Here is a 21,359-nt window from a genome sequence, read left to right as displayed (position 1 = left end):
AGCTTGATGAAATACAAACATATTGGGCATCTATAGGGCTATCTCGTTGAGTATATTCATGTTTAGTGGCACAGTATTATAATATATATACATTATATATTTTTACATATCTATACATATATAGCCTTTGCGACATACATACATAGTCATTGTCTTTGTTGATGAGGTTTGTGGAAGATCCATGCCTCTCACAGGTGTGAAATTAATAACCAACAAAATGTAGTTCCCATACCGGGAGTCGAACCCGGGCCGCCTGGGTGAAAACCAGGAATCCTAACCGCTAGACCATATGGGAAGTCAAGGTTTAAGACACTTAAACGCTTTCTAATATTCTGTGATGTAAAAGTGATATGCGAGAAATGTTTTGTGTTATGTGTATGGTAGTGTAGAAAAAACATATTTATTGACAGTAAAGACAGTTTTGCATGCAGCAAATAATTCTCCTTTTTGGGCTGTCGAGGGGTCCCAAACTCCTCAGGCTCATTGCGCTGCAATTCATTTGTGTTTATTTTGGCTAACCTGGGTGTGTGAATATACACCACTTGAGCACAATATAAGCTAAAAGACAGGTTCTGCATTTCAACCTATCTACTTGCCTTTTCAAACAAGTAGAAGGGCCCTGTGTCACAATCTAAATTTAATAACTTTATCATTTCTGCAGATTTTATGTTTACATGTTGCATGTTCCAAAATAACGTTACATTTCTTAAATAATTTACCATGATTGAAAATTTTGTTTTCAACATGGTTAAATGCTAAAACAAATTGTACAGATAGAAAGAGCTTGAAATATCCTTTAAAATGATACCAAGACCATGTTTATAGATTTCAATAATCGCACAACACTGGTCATTTGACAGCCAAAAGTAGTCACTTCATTTTGTCCTCTGTTTTCCACTGAAGTCAAAGCAAAAGGTGTGACCCTGCGGCACGGCTAAAGCACACTCTGCTGGCTGCTTCTTACGTTGTTAGCCAATGGAAGCAGATTTTGCAGGCAATAAAACTCCCAAGGTCGTCGTTCAAATTCATTGAAAATTCGTTCACTTGTAGTTTAGCAACTAAACTAAATGTCTAATACAGTTTAAATAATGTTTTTACTCACTTTTAGCAAAAAACGAGACAATTTTGACCGACAAACTTGCTCAAAATGCCAGTATTTCAACTTGAAAGACTTGAAACGAGGAGGTATCAATGGTTTTTCTGGTGGTGTAATCAACCAGAACCCGGAAGTTCCACAAAAAACAAGCCAACAGGAGCAATTATTTTCATAACACTGCAAGTTGTCAGGGAAAATCCCGATTTACGTCTGTTGGAACCAAGACTGCAGCCGCGATGGTAGTTCGTTTTAATGATAAATGATTTATCATTAAAACGAACTAACTAACACTTAGCGGACCCAGAGCATGATATCCAGGGTAGGATATTTCTCCAGAATAGCAGTACTGGTTGGTTTCTGGAAGTCTAGGCAAAATATTATGACACTGATGTGTAACGTTACTATGCTTTGCTTGAATCTCATTGGTACTACATACACAATGCAAAGAGATTGGGAGGCACTTGTGCATTGATAGTGGCCAACAGCTAAATTTAGCACCTGGGCCCTGTAATCTGACTAAATTTTTATTTTTAATTTTGACACATTTATTTAACGCCTTCTTATATCAACATGAGGGTTCGTCTCCACGGCGACAACCGATGACGCCATCACGAGTGGACAGTGTTGTCATTCTTGAAATGTGGGAGGCGGTTTTCTTTTTGTGTGGTTCGTTTTAAATTATTCTTCGTATTGTAAGCATCAACATTTAAAATGTAAGTAATGAGATAACTTACACTCTTGAGAGTTTTATGTAAGTTATACGCAGCACATTCAGGTAAATAATAAACCCATGGGCAGGAATTTTGCCAGTTAGCTACGTTAGCTGCCCAGGCTAAAGGTAACTTAACCCAGTTCATTTATGTTTAGTTAGCTAATGCTAGTTTTGTGAATTTTCAGGGCTGACTACTGGAAGTCACAACCAAGGAAATTCTGTCAGTATTGCAAGTGCTGGATTGCGGACAATAAACCCGTGAGTACGCCAAAAAGAACAGTTCATGTTGCTGAGCACTAACGTCATCTACACGTTATGCTAAAACGTATCTCCTCATGTTTTTTGTACTGCAGAGCGTTGAGTTCCATGAAAGAGGGAAGAATCACAAAGAAAATGTGGCTGCAAAAATCTCTGAGGTACACACACACACACACACACAAACACAAATATATATAATATATGTTTTGCTGATTCACAAGCACACATAGATCTACATGACTATAAAACATAATTTTACATAATCTATACTGATCAGTGAGGGTTGTCAGGGAGACACACAGGCATGAACAGCCAAGAAAAACTTGCCTGTCTTGGCAGCTTTCTCAGGACTGGCAGGAGAGATAAGGTCCAGACATGACACTCTGACTCTAAAGCTCTCATCTTATTGGCTACTGGCCGCTGCCACTCATCTTCATCCTGTCTTTCTTTTTGCAGATTAAAAAGAAGAGCATGGACAAGGCGAAGCAAGAGGAAAAAGAGTCTAAAGAGTTTGCAGCAATGGAGGAGGCTGCACTGAAGGCATATCAGGAAGATCTGAAGAGGATGGAAAGGGAGGCGGCAGGTAATTGTTTGACTTTTTATTGATATAATATGTGATATTTGGGCTACTCAGGAGAAGTTATTGCTCTTTGAATTTTTTTTAAATTAAGTGTTTCCATGTCAGGAGGATCAGATTCACCAGCCCAAACAACACAGCAACAACATCCGGCAAAACCCCAGGTCAGACCCCAGGTCAGAACCCAGACCAAAACCCAGGCCAAAAAACAGCGAAAGAAAGATAAAGCAAGGGAGTCCAGAAACCAAACACAAGCGCAGGTTTGGGTTGAAGGACTGACAGATGATGGACACACATACTATTACAACACAATAACTGGAGGTGGGGATAACCTGAAAAATAACTTCTTTTTTATACAAATATGTATTTTTATACTTTTTGGTCAAACTGACTCTTTCCAACATGGTTGTGGTGTTATGTTGTCTTTTATTTTAACTACAGAATCTCGATGGGACAATCCAGAGGGTTTCCAGGGAGACAGTCTGGCCTTAGCACAGCTCGGACAGACTGAGGTTAATTTATACATTTTTTTAGTTTCTGTGCATTTTTGGTATATTAATTTTATTTTAAACTAGGTGTTATATCTGTTGGTTGCTGATTAAAAGCATTTATATGTTAGTATTGTGTTTCTCTTTAGAGCTCCTCTGGCTGTCCTTGGATGGAAGCCGTCAGTCCTGATGGTTATAAATATTATTACAACTCAGAAACTGGAGGTATACTTTTTTTAATGCACCTTAAATTAATTTTTATTACCACTGAATGCATTTAAACATTTTGTGTGCGTTGCTCTTATTTCTGGATTCCATTATTTCAGTTAATCACTATGTCTGATAATTACATGTGCTCTCTTCCTCACCTCACAGAGTCCAGCTGGGAGAAGCCAGCAGACTTTACCTCCAATGAAGCATCTGGATCTGGGCCCAGCGGAGAGAGTGAGAATCAGGAGGAGCCTTCAACCCCTCAGCCGGAGCCACTCTCAGGAGAAGAGGGGAGCTCCAGTGGGGACCCACCATCTCAGGAGGCTGAAGTCCCTGAACAAGCCAGCCAGCAGCCCACAGTCCCAAAGATCAGCTTCAGGGTGAGAGTAGTTCTATCAGTCTGAGAATTAGAAAAGAAGAATTTTAACTTCAGCTTGTCAAGATTCTGGGATTAAATCCAGACCTCACAGCTTCCCTCCTTGTTTTTTATTTTCAGAAAAGGAAAGCGGAAGCTGAGCCCTCAGAAAGCGAAGGAGAAGATAAAGTGAGTGATGATGCTCCTAAAGAGGACGCTGAAGAGACGAAAAAAGAAGAAGAGGTCCAAAGCACGACAGCTAAACCAGAGGAGAAGAAAGTGGAAGAGGTGACACAAGGAAAGATACAAGCCAAAAGACCAAAAGCTACCAATCCATATGGGGTCTGGGAACAGATCCAGGAAGAGGAGGATCCATAGTAAGTGTAGTTAATGGTTGATAGACCATGGACTCATCCACTTATTGGTATGCAGCCTACAGACCGTGATAAAGACTGGATATGTGTGCTAGTATCTAACAGTTCCCTTTTTCCTTCCTCTCCAGTGCCGGTGTGGACTTGCAGTTGCCCCAGGTGGAGGGAAGCACAGCCAGCGCTCCAGCCGACCTGCCGCCAGAGCCAAAACCGAAGTTCAGGGAACGCATTATCACCTCCCTCGGAGAGGAAGGCGGCCCCACTTCATTCAGGAAAAACAAGACACAGAACGGAAAATCCAGGAGCCTCCGGCAGAGAGACGACGACGACGATGACTGACCCAAACACATAAAAACTTCCACGCCAGAATGCAGCAGAATAAGACTTTTACACAAATACATCTCTTTCCTGCAACTTTTTTGTTGACATTTTGGGACACTGTTTTGATATTTGAAGTTTATTAAATGTATTAGGACAAATAGGCCAGAGAAACTCAAATGCTGTGTCTTAAAAGAAACATTTTTTTTCTAATCTTAAAAATGTCTACCATTGGAAACAATCCATGTTCTTTTCTTTGTACTGAGGTTTGTCATAATGAAGGTGTGCAACACTTTTAGAGTCTTACCCCATGGACACAATATTGTCAGCTTCCCAGTTTTATTAATATGTCGGCAGGCAGAGCAATTCAAATAACTTTTTTACCTGTGTAAGTTGTAAAAATCTAGGAAGGCATCCTTGTGGAAACATCATTGCAATATTTTAACTTAAAAACGTCATACATTCATAAAGCTGTATGGATGGAGGAAATAAGGACAATGTGATCGATATCTTTTCACTGTCCTGATAGTGACAACATTGTCAGTTCAATTATTTTGAACATTTAACTGAGTGGAGGCAAAGCTTTTCAACCACAACTGAATAAAGAATGATCATAGTTAATTCCACAAATACAGGCACACATACACGGGGTGGGACATGCTTTTGGTGAGTGTGTGTGTATTAAGCTGATAGGTGGTTTCACCGCACCCTGATTGGCAAAGAACCATAAAGGATAGCTACAATAAACACTACTGATGTCTGTGTACATTCAAGGTAAAAAGTCAGCTTTACTGTTTAGTACTCAATGTTACACACACTGCCAGGACAAAAGGTTTGATTACAACTTAAACGACCAGATTCCCCACTTGGAGCACAAAAGCTCAAAATATGTTGAGAAGAATTGACTTAGTATTTATTTGGCTTAAGTAAAATGCACTTATATGTATGTCAAGAAAACAATATTTTCAGTAAATATGCAGCTTTTAACTTCATCTCACTTTTATGCAGTGCATGTGCTTAACTCTGAGAAGTACATGAACTTAGTTTTTCATCTCAAAGAGTAGTCCTACAGGATATTTCAAAATGTCTTTAGTTTAAAATATTAATCATTTAAAATTAAATTAAATATTGCTAATAAATTAAATATTGCTAATTTATAAAGCTCTAGCATTATTTAGGGAGTTAACATGCCACAAAATACATAATAAATATTTTATTACAAAAATAAAACTGAGTGAACTGCAGTTGGTCTTAAATTGCATAATTTGCAATGTGACTATTGCACAAGCATACATTGCAATATTAATATTGAAATAATACATTTATATATATTTCAGCCCTGGTACACAGTCACAGCACTAAGATGTGTTGGAGAAAAGCATCCACCAATTGACACACTGTCTGTTCAGTACAGTTGGTGAGTTGTGGTCGTTAGTCTGCAGATTGTCCAGACTCTGGTGGTTTCACACTGTTGCTCTCCGCTACCTCCAGCAGAGCCTCCCTCTCTGCATGTTCAAGTACGTCAGAGATCAGATCATGGAGGGCCTCCTCTCCTCTCATGAACTCCTAAACAAGGGCCAGAACATGACATTGATTTTAACTGGTGAGAGAGGAAGTCGAAGTATAAAGGGGTGAAATACAATAAAAAAACTGGACTGTTAAAGAGGTGGTATTATGGTTTTTGGCTTTTCCCCTCTCCTTTATTGAGTTATATATCTTTTTTGTCCATGAATAGGTTTGCAAAGTGAAAAAGCCCAAAGTCCACCCCAAAGGGAGTTCCCATCTCCCACAGAAAACACTGCTCTGAACTGCCTGAAAACAGCTCGTTTGTAGTCCAAGCCTTTTTGTGACGTCACAATGATAATAATGCTTGCTGAGCGACTAGTCCGACACACCCTCAAAAACACCGGTGGAAAAACACTGAGCTGCAGCACACCTCTCCTCTCCCTTCCAAACACTAGCTACCCTCCAGGCAGTCAATGGACATAAAGTTGTTACTGTGATGTAGAGACAGAGCTCAGTTAAAACTTTATGGATGAAAGATACATTTGTTACAGATTAATAACTCACCACTCTGAAACTCTTTCTCCAGTCTATGTTGCTGAGCTGGTCGGCAACATGTAGCCTACAGCTGAATCGAAGCTGTTTACTGTCTTTTCGCTGACCCGCCTTTCTGTGCTTCTGATTGGCTAGTAGTCCTTAACTAGGAACTGCAACTCCCAACAAAGATCATTTAGAGATAAGATGTATCACTCCCAGGCTAAAACGAAGCCTTCAACACAGGGTTAAAAGAGGAGCTGCAGCAATGTGCAGTATGACAAAAAAATATGGTGTTTTTTGAAAATTAAACCATGTAAACCTGTTCTGGTACAACCCCTAAATAGGATTTTGAACCTGAAAATGAGCACAAATACCACCTCTTTAACATCAGTTTGACAAATGCTTTACAGAGTTTGCTGGTTGAAAATGATAAGAATGACAAACATAAAAATGTACAGGTTTAACAGTTTCCTATGATTTATGCAGAATTTGGAGACACACTTACACTCCCTTAATATCGTACCTTTATGTCTCTAGTAACATATCCAGTCCTGTGGTCCGTGACCCGATCCTGGCTGAAATTGTAGGTACGAATCCTCTCTGACTGAGAACGTGTACCCACCTGTTGCGATAAACACATAGTTAAAAGATCTGTGAATATTAGATACACTTTTATGGTAAAATTATGTTGTCATATGTAAAATCCCACGAGCGAAGTTCACTCACCTGCTGCTTTCGTGCAGTGTGCCTCTGCTCGGTGTCTTTACCCATCATGCTCTGGTAGAGTCTGGCCCTCAGCACACGCATGGCGGTGTCTCTGTTTTGCAGCTGAGAGCGAGTCTGCTGACACTCTGCTGTTATACCTGTTGGGAGGATAAGCAATAAGGCCTGGTGTTTATACAGCATGAAAGCAGAACTGTCTCTAGTCTGGAGTAGCCGGAAAACTGTTCTGCCATGTTTTTACCGGTGGGAAGGTGAACAACACGCACTGCACTGTCGGTTGTGTTGACACTTTGGCCCCCAGCACCTCGGGATCTGAATGTGTCAATGCGAAGATCCTTTGGATCAATGTGGACATCAAACTGTGAACACATAGGACACAAACAAAGAGACATACTTTATTAATCTCTCTAATAAGCACAGGCTGATGAAGAGACAAGAGTAGAGTGTACCTCCACTGGCTGAGGCAGGATGATGACGGTCATGGTTCCTGTGTGGATTCGCTGCATCCTGGAGGAGAGGCCCACCTCAGGGATCCTTTGCACCCGGTGTGTTCCTCCTTCATGCTTCAGATGTCTATACACATTTTTCCCAGCTATTCTCACTGCTGCATGGTGCAAACCACCTGAGACGGAAACATGGTATAGTTAATTATGTAGGCTAGTTGTTCCAGACATTTAACCTTGTCAAAGCAAGAAACCACAGGTAGAACATTAATGCAATGCAGCAATTGATGATATCAGTTGCTACACCTGTGTTTAACAAGTCACATATCCCCTGGTCACGTGCATACCCCTCTGAAATGGCTCTGCACCCATCACTGAATTATTGAACCTCTATTTAAAGTTCCTTTTCACTTTATTAGGTACACCTTGCTAGTACCGGATTGGACCCTCTTTTGCCTTCAGAACTGCCTTAATTATTCGTGGCATACTTTAAACAAGGTGTTGGAAACATTCCTCAGAGACTTTGGTCCATATTGACATGATAGCATCACACAGTTGCTGCAGTTTTCTTGGCTGCACATCCATGATGAGAAATTCCCGTTCCACCACATCCCAAAGGTGCTCTATTGGATTCACTGGAGACTGTGGAGGCCACTGGAGTGAACTCATTATCATGTTCAAGAAACCAGTTTGAGATGATTTGAGCTTTGTGACATGGTGCATTATCCTGCTGGAAGTAGCCATCAGAAGATGGGTAGACTGTGGTCATGATGAGATGGACATAGTCAGCAACAATACTCACTTTAAACAATGCTCAGTTGGTACTAAGGGGCCCAAAGTGTGCCAATAAAATATCCCCACACTATTACACCACCACCACCATCCTGAGCCGTTGATACAAGGCAGGATGGATCCATGCTTTCAGGTTGTTTACGCCAAATTCTGACCCTACCATCTGAATGTTGCTACTGAAATCGAGACCCATCAGACCAGGCAATGTTTTTCTAATCTTCTTTTGTCCAATTTTGGTGAGCCTGTGTGAATTGTAGCCTCAGTTTCATGTTCTTAGCTGACAGGAGTGGCACCCGGTGTGGTCTTCTGCTGCTGTAGCCCATCTGCTTCAAGGTTCGACATGTTGTGCGTTCAGAGATGATATTCTGCATACCTTGGTTGTAACGAGTGGTTGTTTGAGTTTCTATTGCCTTTCTGTCATCTCCAACCAGTCTGAGCATTCTCCTCTGACCTCTGACATCAACAAGGCATTTTCGTCCACACAACTGCCGCTCACTGGATATTTTCTCTTTTTGGGACCATTCTCTGTAAACCCTAGAGATGGTTGTGTGTGAAAATCCCAGTAGATCAGGAGTTTTTGAGATATTCAGACCAGCCCGTCTGGCACCAACCTGTGGCCCTCATCCCCCCATACCTTACTATTCAATCTAGTGCACACCTCTATAATGTCTCATCCAGGTACTGTCTGGGGGTCCGTAACTAGCTTGGGTGAAACCACTTTCGAGACAGAACCCCAACACTGAGTCTCCTCTGCCCGGTCTTTCATACATCCTCCCAGACCAGCCTATCAGACGACATCTTTCTTCCACCAATACCCGTCCCCTTTACATCAATTCATCCATTCCTTATCATATATACATACAGAATCTTCATTAAATCTTTAAATTACATATTGTTGTGGCAGGGTCCTTGCTAGTAAATTCTAAACAGCTCTGTGTTTCTGTAGAGATACATTAAACTAGAAATAAGTAGCAAGCCAGTATTAACAGAGCCATGACTCTCAAGATGAGGTGGTGGTGGTACAATGGATAAGACACATGCCTTTGGTGTGAGAGACCCAGATTCAATCCCCCACTGTGACCCATCCACCATTGTGTCCCTGAGCAAGACACTTAACCCCTAATTGTTTCAGAGAGGTGCGACCTCTCTGACAGGTATAGCAATTGTAAGTCACTTTGGATAAAATGTAATGATGCCACCAAAGAAGCAAACACTGGTCACAGAGACATTACCATAGTACCATAGACATTATAATAGTTATAATTTCAGCTTTGAAAAGAACTTTTTGCTGAACACATTTTCACAAAAAGAAGATGAATGATATACAGAAATACAGACACAAATGGGACTCACCATACTCTGCAGGTGTGTAGTTCAAAACCTCAAAGTCCCAGTTCTTGTAGGAGGCGAAACCCTGGTACATATCGAACATTTCTCTGGTGAACTGCTGACAGATGTCACCTGCAACCACAAAAACAGATGTTAAGAAAACACACTGTTTTCTATTGTTGATCCAGGCATGTGCCATGGCTTATTTATCATAAGCTACCTGTAAAAATACTGGTACATCAGCACTATGACTTATTTCAAAGAGGAGCCTTTCTGTTTCCAATCATTCAGCTAGATTTTACCCCTGGGTAATTTTTGAGTGTAAGAAACAGAACAGTAAATTAATTGCAAATGGGGAGCATCTTCAAGTAAGCAGATTCATACCTCCTGTTGTTCGTCCTGATACAACCTCCAGCAGAATATTACTGGAGTCGAGGGGGTCCGAGGGGACAAGAGCTTTGATCAACTGGAGAGAAAAGAGATGCTCTCATTACCACGCCATGCTCTACAACGCATTTCTACACCTATTTGATCATGCATTTGTGTTCTTACATCTTTTCTTAAGGCCAAAATTTTGCGAGAGATGCATGCTTCCTCCTCTTTCAACAGCTGGGTCAATTGTTCATCTTCATCTTTGGCACCAGCTAAACCTGAGGGAGAGCAGAACATGGCATTTGTGATCTAAGATCTTTTGATTCAGTCAACTCATTTATAGCTGGTAATACGTGCTTAATGTTCAGACACAATAAAAAAAAGTCATCAGGAAATCATTTTTACAGAACATATACACTAACTGTACTTAGTAACACAGATTGCATTCATATTGTAACACTGTTTTTTATTAAAAGTGTAAGCTGAATATATGTAAAACATCCTTATTCATTTGCCGTTAACAAATAATTCCTTTTTTCTTCCTATTGCTAACTGTTACTGACACAAATACTCACTATGCAGAAGTGAGAGGACTTCCTCGAGGTCTTTCAGGGCTTGTTCAATACTCTCAAACACATTTGCCAGAGGCAGCAGCTCTGTGTGTTTCTTTATAAGCACTTTTCTGTCTGACTCGCTGAGGTATGCATGCTGTAACTTCTTGCTGAGGTCTCTGTACTCCTGCATGAGCTGCTGAAGATACCTCTGAACAGACTCAGTCTTGTACAAGTTCCCCAAATTACTGTGGCAGAGGCGTTTTGGTGCTGCTGCACCCCAGCGTTGCACCTTTGAGATGCTAGCATAGCTCGGTGTCCTCCATCCTCCTCTACGTCCTGTGCTGCTGTGAACTACACGGCTACACAAAGAGCACATCCGAAACCAGCGATTGACAAGCATTTGACAACATTTAGAGAGCAATGAGTAAAGTAAAACAATATTCACACGTGTTGTTCACATGTTTACAAGTGTCAAAGACCATTGCACTAGCCTAAGAGAGACCGGATGTAGTTTGGGGAAGGAGGAGTCTCAGGAGTGAACTCTGGAAAGTGTAGTTTTTCCATTGTATCGGCAGTTAGCGTTATTTTTTCGCATTCCACAGCTTCAGTTGCTTAAATACCTATTTAATTTATTCATTTTTTGTCAGTAATCAAGGTAGTTTATCACTATACAACACAACGTTGTAACAACGAAATGAACGTTTGTAGTCTCTTCATGCTATACACAGGTAATTAAATGTATCTTAGAATATGGTAACGTAAAATATATCAAATTAAACAATATATACGGTTATACACCCAGGAAACAATTCTGTAGTGCATTTTCTTTTTAATTTGAGTAAGAAGCTAGTGATAATGATAATGTGGTTTTCATATTCACATGAAAAGTCTAAGCTGGACCAGCATGGCACCTAGGCTCTTTCCTCTCCTGGGGCCATCACCCACCATGGTCAAGGCTATGGGTCAAGGTCAAGGTCCGTTAACCCAAACCGGATGTCATTTCTGTCATAGGTAATAATCATAGACTGTATGGTAATAACAGAGAATAAAGCTGCAAAGAAAGAAACTAATGAAAAACTAAAATGTTGCGGAGTTTGAAGGAGCTAATTATCAGCTGCAGCATCTACATGAACATCTCCTGATCCAGTCATTTGAACAAATCACTCAACTCATCAGCCGGAAAGAAACAGATTAAATAAGCATGTTAAACTCGCTAGTTACTATCATCTTACTTACCACCTGCTTTAAAGTTTGACATTTTGACAGCAGTTACCTAGCAATGCTAGCTATAGTGTGAAACTTTAAAGTTTACCCAAAAATTTAAACAAATTATTTTAGCCACAATAAAGGAAGTAAACTCCTTGACGTCACCATTTTTCGAAGATTAACGTTAGCTAATGTTTAGTTAGCTAAACTGATGTCAAAATGTCAAATTCAGTTGCCGGTGAAAATGGTATGATAACATTTATTATTCAAATACTCTTATTGACAAAAATTTGAGTTTGAGCAATTTATTAATTATTAGCTAATGTTAGCTCACTTTAGACCTGTTTTGAGCTTTGAACTCGTTATGAATGTTTTTGTGCTAGTTTATCTGTAACTATAACCCAGTTAGCTAACTTGTGGGTTAGCTTGCATGTTTAAAGCCCAAACATTTTGTTATGTGTTCAAGGAGTGTATAATCCATCCAAAATCAAAAGATGACCTTTGGGAAATATTGCTAAGCAAGACCTAACTTCTTGGCTGCTGATCTGTGTATTATAAGTGGAAATATGACTGTTAACTGCAATAACAGTTGTTAAACTGAAACTTTAATACACTTTCATTAACTCTCTCAAGGAACACAGGAAAAGCCTGGGTTTTCATTAACCAAGGCAGTGGAGGATGTCAGTCATCTGGGCTATGCCCAGACTGAGGGTCTGAAAGAGAAACAGAAGACTCTCAGCTCCCTGCAGGTTCACGTTTACCCATTGCTTAATTCACCATAGGCTTCTTAGAAACCCCTATATTGTCTCTATTATGCATTTCAAGCATTGTACGATATAAAGTAGTGTTTATATCAACTATTAGCAATAGAAGTAGTGCCCCTAATCAATAATAGATGGCAATTAACACAAATATATTTGTTGAATTTAATTTAACAACCAATATTGTGATGCATTGGTACTGTGCCCACAGGACCTTATTTTCCAGAAACGAATATGCAATTTGTAAGAAAAAGAGGGGAGTGTGTGTACCAAGGCCACATCAGCCATCAAATTGTTTGAAAAAAAAAATGCAGGAGTAAGGTCAAATGTAATAGTGCCAAAATTATAAATATTTTATATTTTCAATTAAACTTTTTAAGGAATATGTTATGCTTCAAGCTATAACTCATATTTTTAACAAATGAGAAGCTTTATTTAAATTCATTGCAGTAATGGACTAGTCATTTATATTTACAATGTAGTTAAAGGAAGTATACAAGTTATATTGTGATTGTGTTCATCTGGCATGCATAGTAGATTGATTGATAATAGCTCAGTTATTGTATTACTGCTTTAGCAAAGGAAGTGTTCAAAGGAACCTGTGATGCCTACTTTTCCAGGCAACTCTTTCAGATGTGGAGAAGGAAGGCGAGATGGTAGCTCAGGTGCTGAGATCTAACGTGAGGGAAGTCCTAATACTGGAGGGCAAGATGGAACACCTGGAGCGGCAGATAAATGTCCTGAGTGATCGCTGGGCATCCATCAGCAAGGAAAGGACAGAAATCCAGATTGGTATAATTGAGGAGGAGGAGAACGCTCGCATATCACTGGCAAGGTTCAACACTTACCGAAACAAGATGGAGAGTCACAGAGCAGCTGTTTTGCTTGCATCAAGCCAGACGAAGGCCCATAAAGAGCTGGAGGAGAAGAGAGCGCTGGTCAAGATGCTGACACAGAAGAAAGAGGAGCTTAAGAAAGATTTGGTGAATACAAATGGAAACACAGTGCAGTTGGCAAAGGTGGAGAAAATTTATTTGACATCCTTGATCCTTAATTATATTCCAATGTCAAATTTTCCATATCGTCGTTGTTTTGTTTTTTGATTAACAGCATGTGCCTCGCTTTCCTTTGATACCATATGAACCTTTTTGCTCCCAATCTGCAGAACCCATAACCATTTCGTTTGTCTGCATTTTTTTTTCTGCAGAGAGAGATTGATGCTCTGAAGGGAGAGATCTCTGTGATGGAGAAGACGACAGCTGAGAGGAGAGAGCAATTGCAAAAAGAGTTTGAGACTCATACTCAGATGAAGAAAGACATTGAGGTATGGCAGATAAGATATGTTGTGAAATAACTGAGTATTTGTACTAGGGCTGTGATTTCACTGATTATTATTTTATTATTGATTCATCTACAGAGTATTAAACTATTAATTAACTACCCACATAGTCTATAAAATATCAGCAAATGGCTGCATGGTGACATTTTCAAATGTCTTGGTGTGTTCAACCATCCAAGAAGCCAAAACCCAAAGATGTTGTATGTTTACGAAGAACACAAAAAAACAGAAAATGTTCATATTAGAGAACCTGGAAATACTGAATTGCTGCCATTTTTGCATCAACGAATTAGAAATGTTGCAGATGAATTTTCTGTTGACTTATTGGAGCAATGTGGCTTTAATTAATATGTTTATAAAAATCCTGTAGTACAACAGATGAAGGTACAGTAACATTTTCATATTAGTGAAGAAATACCTTTTAGTTAATAATAGCAATTTACATAATTGCACCAGATGGCGGTTAATCTGGTTTTGAAATGTAAATCCACAAATAAAGATACTATGATTTTAACCCAGCGATCATAAACTGAATTCCTGTTGTACCCTCAGTGAAAACTAAACAAACTGAATGTTGCATGTGTGTTTCCAGATCCAGAACAGGCGCTACGAAGCCATCGTCAAGCGCCTCCACTGCCAGCTGAGCAGGGCCCAGGCTTTCCGCCGGTAAAAATAAATGCAAACACAACACCAGCAATAGTTCCATCCATATGTGTAGAACTAAGAAGTGCTTATATACACTTATTTAGGGATGGGAATTTCAAAACATATTGATAACAAACCAGAAGTAAAGTATAGGTAGGAAGACAGGAAGGAACAAATGTTGTTTTTCATACATTTAAATAGAAATGAATGAGACAAGAAAAAGATTTACTGTACCATATAGAAGGCCATTTGGAGGCAAATTGTTCCAAGTGCAACAACTTCCGAAAGGCACCAAACTGTGTTTGTTTTACTTAGGCAAATATCTGAAGATATCTACCACATGGAGAGACAGCTTGCCGAGCTCAAGGGGCAGCTGGAGTCTTCACAGGACTCAGCGGTCAGTGGGCAGTAGACTGCAGTGTCAGACTTTGGATAAACATAGTTAATGGGGCCGTCATATTTAGGTTCATAGTTCAGAGATGTGTTCAGATAAACTGGAGGCATGTTTTTATTATGGGTCTGTTTGTTTAAGAAAGAATTGTTGCTGTTACTACAATCAAACAACAGGGGGCATTAGTGTCAAATAAATGTCTGACTATCACTTAGACCGTTACACAGCAGTTTGATACCAGATATTAACTAAATGACCATTGCTTAATTTTTTATATAAAATATATAAAATAAAATATTTTGATTGAAATCACAGTATTTGATTTCCTTCAATACAAGAACAGAATGCAAGTGTGTTTCACTTTCCTGCAGCTGTCCTGAGACCAAATCAGGGGCAACATCAGCTGGGCGTGGGATGGGACTTTAGGTTCAGGGGTGACAGCGGATCGGTTTGTCCAGTCACTGTCCACAGTGACCCGTGCTGAACAAAAGCCAAGTGTCTGCTCTAACTGTCGATGTGATGGTGTTGTTTTGGTACACGCTGTTCCAGCTTCCGCTTCACTTGGTCGCTTGATGGTCTTGCGAGGTGACAGTCCCACTGCCGGCTAACAAGGGCGTGACTGTGCTACTTCAGCCATAACTCAGAACTAATTAAACAGTAAAACCGCCTTTCCAAAAAATTACTCAAATTAGAATCAGAATGTATTGTGTCAACCTCTGAGAAACGCTGTGTCTTGTGATATCAAATGCTTTTCTACATTTTATTGTATCTGAATTGGCTGTAGTCTCTTTGCATTATTGGAACAATCATATACAATTAAGAAAAGCATATCCAAGGCCTGGAAAATCTATGGACATATACACAAATGTTGCAGAAATGAACTCCAAGTCAAGCCAGAGTATATTTAATTTCTTGAAGCTTTACATGGGTTAATTTTTTTTTTATAAACTACCCTCACACTGCTGTCGAATTCACAATCTTTCTTTCATTCTACATGAATGTGACAAGGTTTGGACCACATATGGTCTTCCTCAGGTGTTTGTGGATAAATGTTGTCCTTGTAGACTTGAGAATAAGATAAAAGTATGCAGGTACTTTTTCATCTCTTTGTGCAGATTTTTGTTACCTATCATCTGCAAGCCAGCTGGCTTATACATAGTTAGTTAGTTAATCACAAAATTAAAAAATAGCAATTTCAAGACAAATACATGCTACTGTTTGACATTTACAAACAAGTATGCCATGACATATTTGTTGAAAAAATACAGGGATTGAGGAACAATCTGTGTAGTAACCCATAGTGTATACAGCTTTAATTTATAGTCAGGGTGTCTGCTCGAATGTGTGGGAGGCAAAGGCCAATGTGTGATGAATTACCCAAAAGTTAGGACTGTTTTCGTTACCCACTCAAATTGTAGTATAGTGGGCCAGGTGCGGTACAGGGGAGTCTATCCAGCCAGTGTGGGTCCCTGCTCTACTGCAGTGTCCTGCTCTGTCTGACTGACCTTATTAGCCTGTTCTCAGCCTGACAGCCCTCTGCTCTGTCCCAGGCCCCCTCCACTCAAACTGTCAAAACACGCAATATTACACAAAAGAGACAAGACACAGAGCCATGGGCAAATGTGCTGCAACTGGCCAAAAATTCCCGTTAGAAAGGAGAGTCAAGTAAATATAGAAACATACTGCAATGTCACTGTTTGAGTGAAGTTATATTTCCCCTATTGAGTGCTCACATCATACAAGACAAACAGCTTGACCTTTTAAAATACACGAGGTATTGGTCTTTTTTAACGTGATTCGCTCTTGTCAATTTGTTTTTGTCACATAAATGTAAACATTATGGGCGTCGGTTAGATCACCTGGTAGACGTGTGCACCACATACAAAGGCGAAAGTCCTGGGTTTGATTCCAGCCCCAAAAATAAATGTTACTTTCATAATGAAGACAAAAATAATGTTTTAGTATATCATAGAGCTGGTGCTATTAAAATTCTTTATTTGGTTTGGCCACAGTAATGCAAGTTATGCATTGTCAAGCGCACTGTGTTGCACTTTCATTTCAAGGGGTTTCCACTTTGATGAGCAGTTTGTTCCTTTGTGAGAAATGCTTTAAGTAAATTCATCATACCCTCCCATTTCAGGCATGCTGGTTTTATTTATTTGGCTGTGACACATTTGTCTACTCCACGTTGGCACCGGCCGTCATTTCAAAATACAATTGGCTGCTGAAAGTAAAAGAACAAAGAGGGGGAGTTTGGAGGTTTACAAACAGAATAAACTGATGCACATATGTCGATTTATAATTTTCTTCCCTTTAAAAACAGCCAACTTTATTCAGGTTGTTTTTAAATCGCTACGTAGTACTTTAGCATTCTCATGCTGTGAAGGGATAACCCGGTAGTGACAACAAAAACGGTGACCCGAGGATCTGTGTTTTTTCACCATTGGGGCGACAGTAGCTCACTCCGTAAGGATTAGGCTGGGAACTCGCCAGTTCGAACTAGCTTGGATCAGAGTTACGTAACATGGACTGGTAGCTGGAGAGGTGCCAGTTCACCTCCTGGGCACCTCGGGGCGCTGCACTGAGTGGCAGCCCCCATCACTCTGATATCTCTCCATGTGTTGCTATGGGTCCTGTTTGTGCATGTGTGTCTTTCGGACCTGTGTGTAAATACTAACATAATAATAGAGTAAAAACATAGAGTTTTCCCTCGCGGGATTAATAAAGTATATCTTCTTCTTCATTAACACATTTTAGTTTATTAATTGAAAACTGGCCAGCTTTCATTCATTTGATAAATAAGTAGGGCAGTAAAACGTGGTTGGCAGGCCTTTATGGCTACTTTTTAGGCTACTCCTATCATCCAAAATGGTTTTCACCCAAATAGTGAATAACAGATGATCACTGCAAACAAACAACAGCAGAAAGCATCTCCCTTTGTTGCATCTCTATGAATAGTTTTGTAATGTGAAGACATGAACTCAAGCTAAATCTTCAAAGACCTGCTTTAGAAGCAGAACAGAACGTGACAACATGTAATTTAATATTCCATACTCCGCGTACCTCCCGTTAAAGTTGTACCACATCCCGTGCATGAATAAGTGAGTCTGACTGGCACTTTTATGGTTGCTTGGCACCTACTCTGGCTCTCTGCCCATGTATTTTGCGTGGAGGCAAACACAGCTGGTCTGGAGTGTATAAGAAATCGTTACGTACATGCGTCGAATGGTGGGTTGTGTGTGATAAATTCCTGAACTCTTACTACTGTAGGGTGAGTTGTATTTACTACAGAGTTTGGCAGAGCAGCTAACATAGTGGTAGAGGTGTGAAAAACAAAACAGCTGATTTAATTTGCCGGTTGTCATGTGCACCTGTATTGGTTAGGACTGGATCATTTCTAATAGACAAATCCAATTTAAGTGATTTTGTATCTCACCTGTGCGTGCGTGGAGGTGCATACTGGGCGTTACCTCTGGCTTCTCTGACAACCGTTTTAAAAACATTGTGTGAAAACATTACATCTTCTTTAAGTGTTGTCTCTCATCTGCTTTGGACGGACCACATTCCCTACAGATGGGTATCTGCTATACTGTAGCTGCCATTTACAATAACAAGTTGGATGTCTGCTCGAGGCGACTGTTTTTCACAGTAAATTACACCTGGGGACTGTTCCAAGAAGCAGCTTATTTATGCTGAGTTATCTGGAAAAGCTTTCCAAGAAAACGTGAGAGTTCAGGTTCCAGAAATGATATGCTTCAAGATTTTAAGTCATGTATATAACTCATTAAACCTGCTTCTTGGAACAAAGACTTCTCGTCACATAAGAATATAGGTAATTTTTTCATAATATGTGTTTAATATTATCTTATGTTTCCATATTCAGGGTCATGTGTCATATCACTGTAGTTCTAGTATTGAAACAATCAGAATTGCCACTGTATATAAAAAGGACAGGACCTGTTACAACATTAAGAAATAGTTTTGTTGCTTCTTGCATGTGTGTCCATTAAATATTAAGCTAAAGCCAGGATGCTGATTGGGTTAGCTTAGCCTGACTGGAAGCAGGGTCCTGGCAACTTCAACGATATAAAACATGTTAATAAGCTTTAGAGATGCTGGTATGTAGATTTTTTTAAATCTTCGGACAGAGACAAATGCAATGCTAAGATGCTACGTCTCACAGACGTGAGAGTGTTGGTTTTGGCTGCAGTGTGAGTTTGCAAAGCCAGAGATCTCAGTGAGTGAGCGGCCACTTCACATCAACCTGTCTGTGTGTGTGTGTGTGAGCTGTTGTGTGCATAAACACACTTAGTAAAGTTTTCCTCTATGACATCAGCAATTTAAACACATGTGAGTAAAGGTAGGAAGAGCTTTCTAAGAACAAGAAACAACACTTGAAATTGGCCCCAAGTGACATTCCTCTCCATGTTGTAGCAGTTGGAGAGAAGACAGGATTTATCTGTTCTTAATCTCAGAAAGATGAACTCACTTTCAGAGGGTGAACAAGTTCAATTCCCAGGGAAACCTGTATTTCAATGCTACCTGTAATTGTTTTTTCTGTGGTTCTAAGAAGCTTCACAGGACCCCCTTAGGCAACAACTCAGTCAACTTTAGACTTGGAGTTTATTTACCTACTTTTGTTTGTACAAGTAATTACTGTCTCTGTAAAGTTATCCAGACAACTCAGAGAAGGTCCTGCCTCACAGGGCAGTGATCCTATTTTACAAGGCAGGTCCCTGCTCTGTGTAGGTGCAGAAAGAAATGTGCAGTTTGTGTGCATATAACCAAAGTGAGAAGGGGATATCCCACAGAGGGCAGGGTTGAACACACAAGGGAAACCACTGTGACTCAGCTGGCTTCTAATTGCTCCCGTTGGTCCTTGTTAGACTAAACAGCGTATCACCGGCTCGCCACTTTACCAACAACACCGGCTGACTTTAAAACCGACTTTAAACATCCTGCCTGATAATCATGATGCTTTAATCTGCTCAGATATACATAATTGTCAGCATTTGATTCATTGATGACTACAATCTTCTCCTTTATTCTTTGCCTTCTTTCAGTGTTAAACAAGCAAACTGGCTGTGTCGTGAAGGAGTTTATTGAACATTTCTAGGTGTCAGAGAGAGCTGTGCCCTTTTCTTGGAATCAGCTGTACACGGAAACCAGGTAAAGGTGTTCAAAGCTATTTTAGGGTGTGGTTGGGCATTGGTCTGAGGAATTTATTGATTTGCACAGGCATGAAATGTCCCAGAGATGAGTGTGACTTTGCTTTGGGAATGTGGGATGAGAGGACTGAAGAGCATGGCGTGACTAAAAGGTATCGCTCAACTCCAGGAATCAGCCCAGGCCAGAAATAGATGTAATAAAGGAAACCTTTAACCCACATACAACGGAGCTCCACCCTGCTACGTACCTGAGCAACGCAAACAAACACACCTCTACACACACTTTAATGTCCGGACTTTAAAATAAAATGCATGTTAAGACACATTCTGTAACCCTTTGTCCTAAAACCAGCTTACATCATATAATACATGTGGGCGCCATGCTGTTTGCTTATAGAAGCATGACCACTTGCCTGCACACTCACAGGCATTTTGACATATAGTGATATATTTAGACTGAAAGGACTCATGAATCCACTTGCACACACAACAATGTATAGACAGTATACTATAGTATGTGATAAATATGGCCTCCCTGCCAAATCTGGAGGCGTGCTCATCAGTGCTTCACACCCACCCACCCAGCAATGAGTCATTTTTGTAAATGCTGCTCAGCATTTTGCCATCTGAAATTCTCCGGCACTAATTGTGGTGATGGAGAAAGAATTCAGATGTTTTACTTATCTGTTAAAAATGTGTTACAAGTACAAATTGTGAAATGTACGTATTATATTCTAGCAGTACAATAAAAGTTCTCACTATGAAAGCAAAATTGGCTCTTGCCGGTGTTATATCTATAGTCTATAGTCTATAGTATCTAGTATTATATCTATCTATCCATCTAGCTATCTAATATACGCATCTGTGTACATCATGTGTACAGTATGGTATATAACATGTTAGCAGCCTTTTGAAAATGCACAGCTATCTGTATCCTTTGTATATACTCTTGGATTACTGTATAAGTGTCATGTAGAACTGAAATGATTAATCGATTAATCAATTAGTCTATTGATGCAAGATTCCTCTACAACTATTTTGATAATAGGTCAATCTTTTAAGTTATTATTTAGGCAAAATAGCAATGGTTCACTGGTTCCAGCCTCTCAAGTGTGAATATTTCAGTTTTTTCTTCTTCTATGATTGTAAACTAAATATCTTTGGGTTTTGGACAGTTAGTCGGACAGAACAAGACATTTGAAGGTGTCTTG

The 21,359-nt window shown here is 39.8% G+C and overlaps 3 protein-coding genes and 1 non-coding gene across 7 annotated transcripts; 2 read left to right on the top strand and 2 right to left on the bottom strand.

Moving 5' to 3' along the window:
• Nucleotides 1-223: 223 nt before the first annotated feature.
• Nucleotides 224-295, bottom strand: trnae-uuc. The gene has a single exon. It is a non-coding gene; the product is annotated as a tRNA-Glu (tRNA).
• A 1,388-nt stretch (nucleotides 296-1,683) lies between these two features.
• wbp4 (WW domain binding protein 4) lies at nucleotides 1,684-4,619 on the top strand. Its single transcript, XM_038720768.1, has 10 exons — nucleotides 1,684-1,809; nucleotides 1,994-2,066; nucleotides 2,162-2,224; nucleotides 2,523-2,649; nucleotides 2,752-2,964; nucleotides 3,085-3,155; nucleotides 3,281-3,356; nucleotides 3,507-3,721; nucleotides 3,838-4,073; nucleotides 4,199-4,619. Coding segments are annotated over exons 1-10 (1,284 nt in total). The 5' UTR covers nucleotides 1,684-1,807; the 3' UTR covers nucleotides 4,407-4,619.
• Nucleotides 4,620-5,281: 662 nt separating this feature from the next.
• mtrf1 (mitochondrial translational release factor 1) lies at nucleotides 5,282-11,159 on the bottom strand. The gene is made up of 9 exons (XM_038720756.1): nucleotides 10,660-11,159; nucleotides 10,265-10,362; nucleotides 10,097-10,178; nucleotides 9,737-9,844; nucleotides 7,598-7,770; nucleotides 7,390-7,507; nucleotides 7,152-7,288; nucleotides 6,949-7,047; nucleotides 5,282-5,951 (listed from the first exon to the last, which is right to left on the bottom strand). The coding sequence occupies exons 1-9, from the start codon at nucleotides 11,036-11,038 to the stop codon at nucleotides 5,817-5,819; spliced, it is 1,329 nt and encodes a 442-aa protein (XP_038576684.1). The 5' UTR covers nucleotides 11,039-11,159; the 3' UTR covers nucleotides 5,282-5,816.
• Nucleotides 11,160-11,310: 151 nt separating this feature from the next.
• On the top strand, nucleotides 11,311-20,932 carry LOC119904261 (coiled-coil domain-containing protein 122-like). 4 transcript variants are annotated; one of them, XR_005444677.1, is made up of 7 exons: nucleotides 11,311-12,091; nucleotides 12,478-12,593; nucleotides 13,226-13,624; nucleotides 13,813-13,929; nucleotides 14,537-14,610; nucleotides 20,044-20,149; nucleotides 20,219-20,931. XR_005444677.1 is itself a non-coding variant. In XM_038720788.1 (7 exons), exons 1-7 carry the CDS (start codon nucleotides 12,064-12,066, stop codon nucleotides 20,047-20,049), a joined length of 822 nt encoding a protein of 273 aa, XP_038576716.1. In that variant the 5' UTR covers nucleotides 11,311-12,063; the 3' UTR covers nucleotides 20,050-20,931. The 4 variants fall into 4 exon arrangements, 3 of the variants coding, with proteins under 3 accessions (XP_038576716.1, XP_038576727.1, XP_038576709.1); XM_038720788.1 differs by adding an exon at nucleotides 14,905-14,986 and having other exon boundaries at nucleotides 20,044-20,931; XM_038720799.1 differs by having other exon boundaries at nucleotides 20,044-20,932.
• The last annotated feature ends 427 nt before the right edge of the window (nucleotides 20,933-21,359 follow it).

The sequence above is a fragment of the Micropterus salmoides genome, unplaced genomic scaffold (assembly GCF_014851395.1).
Source record: "Micropterus salmoides isolate LMB-PRFRI ecotype aquatic unplaced genomic scaffold, ASM1485139v1 Ms_hic_scaffold_1, whole genome shotgun sequence".
In the NCBI taxonomy this organism is placed as follows: Eukaryota; Metazoa; Chordata; class Actinopteri; order Centrarchiformes; family Centrarchidae; genus Micropterus; species Micropterus salmoides.
Note: the sequence above shows the minus strand (reverse complement) of the source record. Positions and strands in the feature narration are given on the sequence as shown.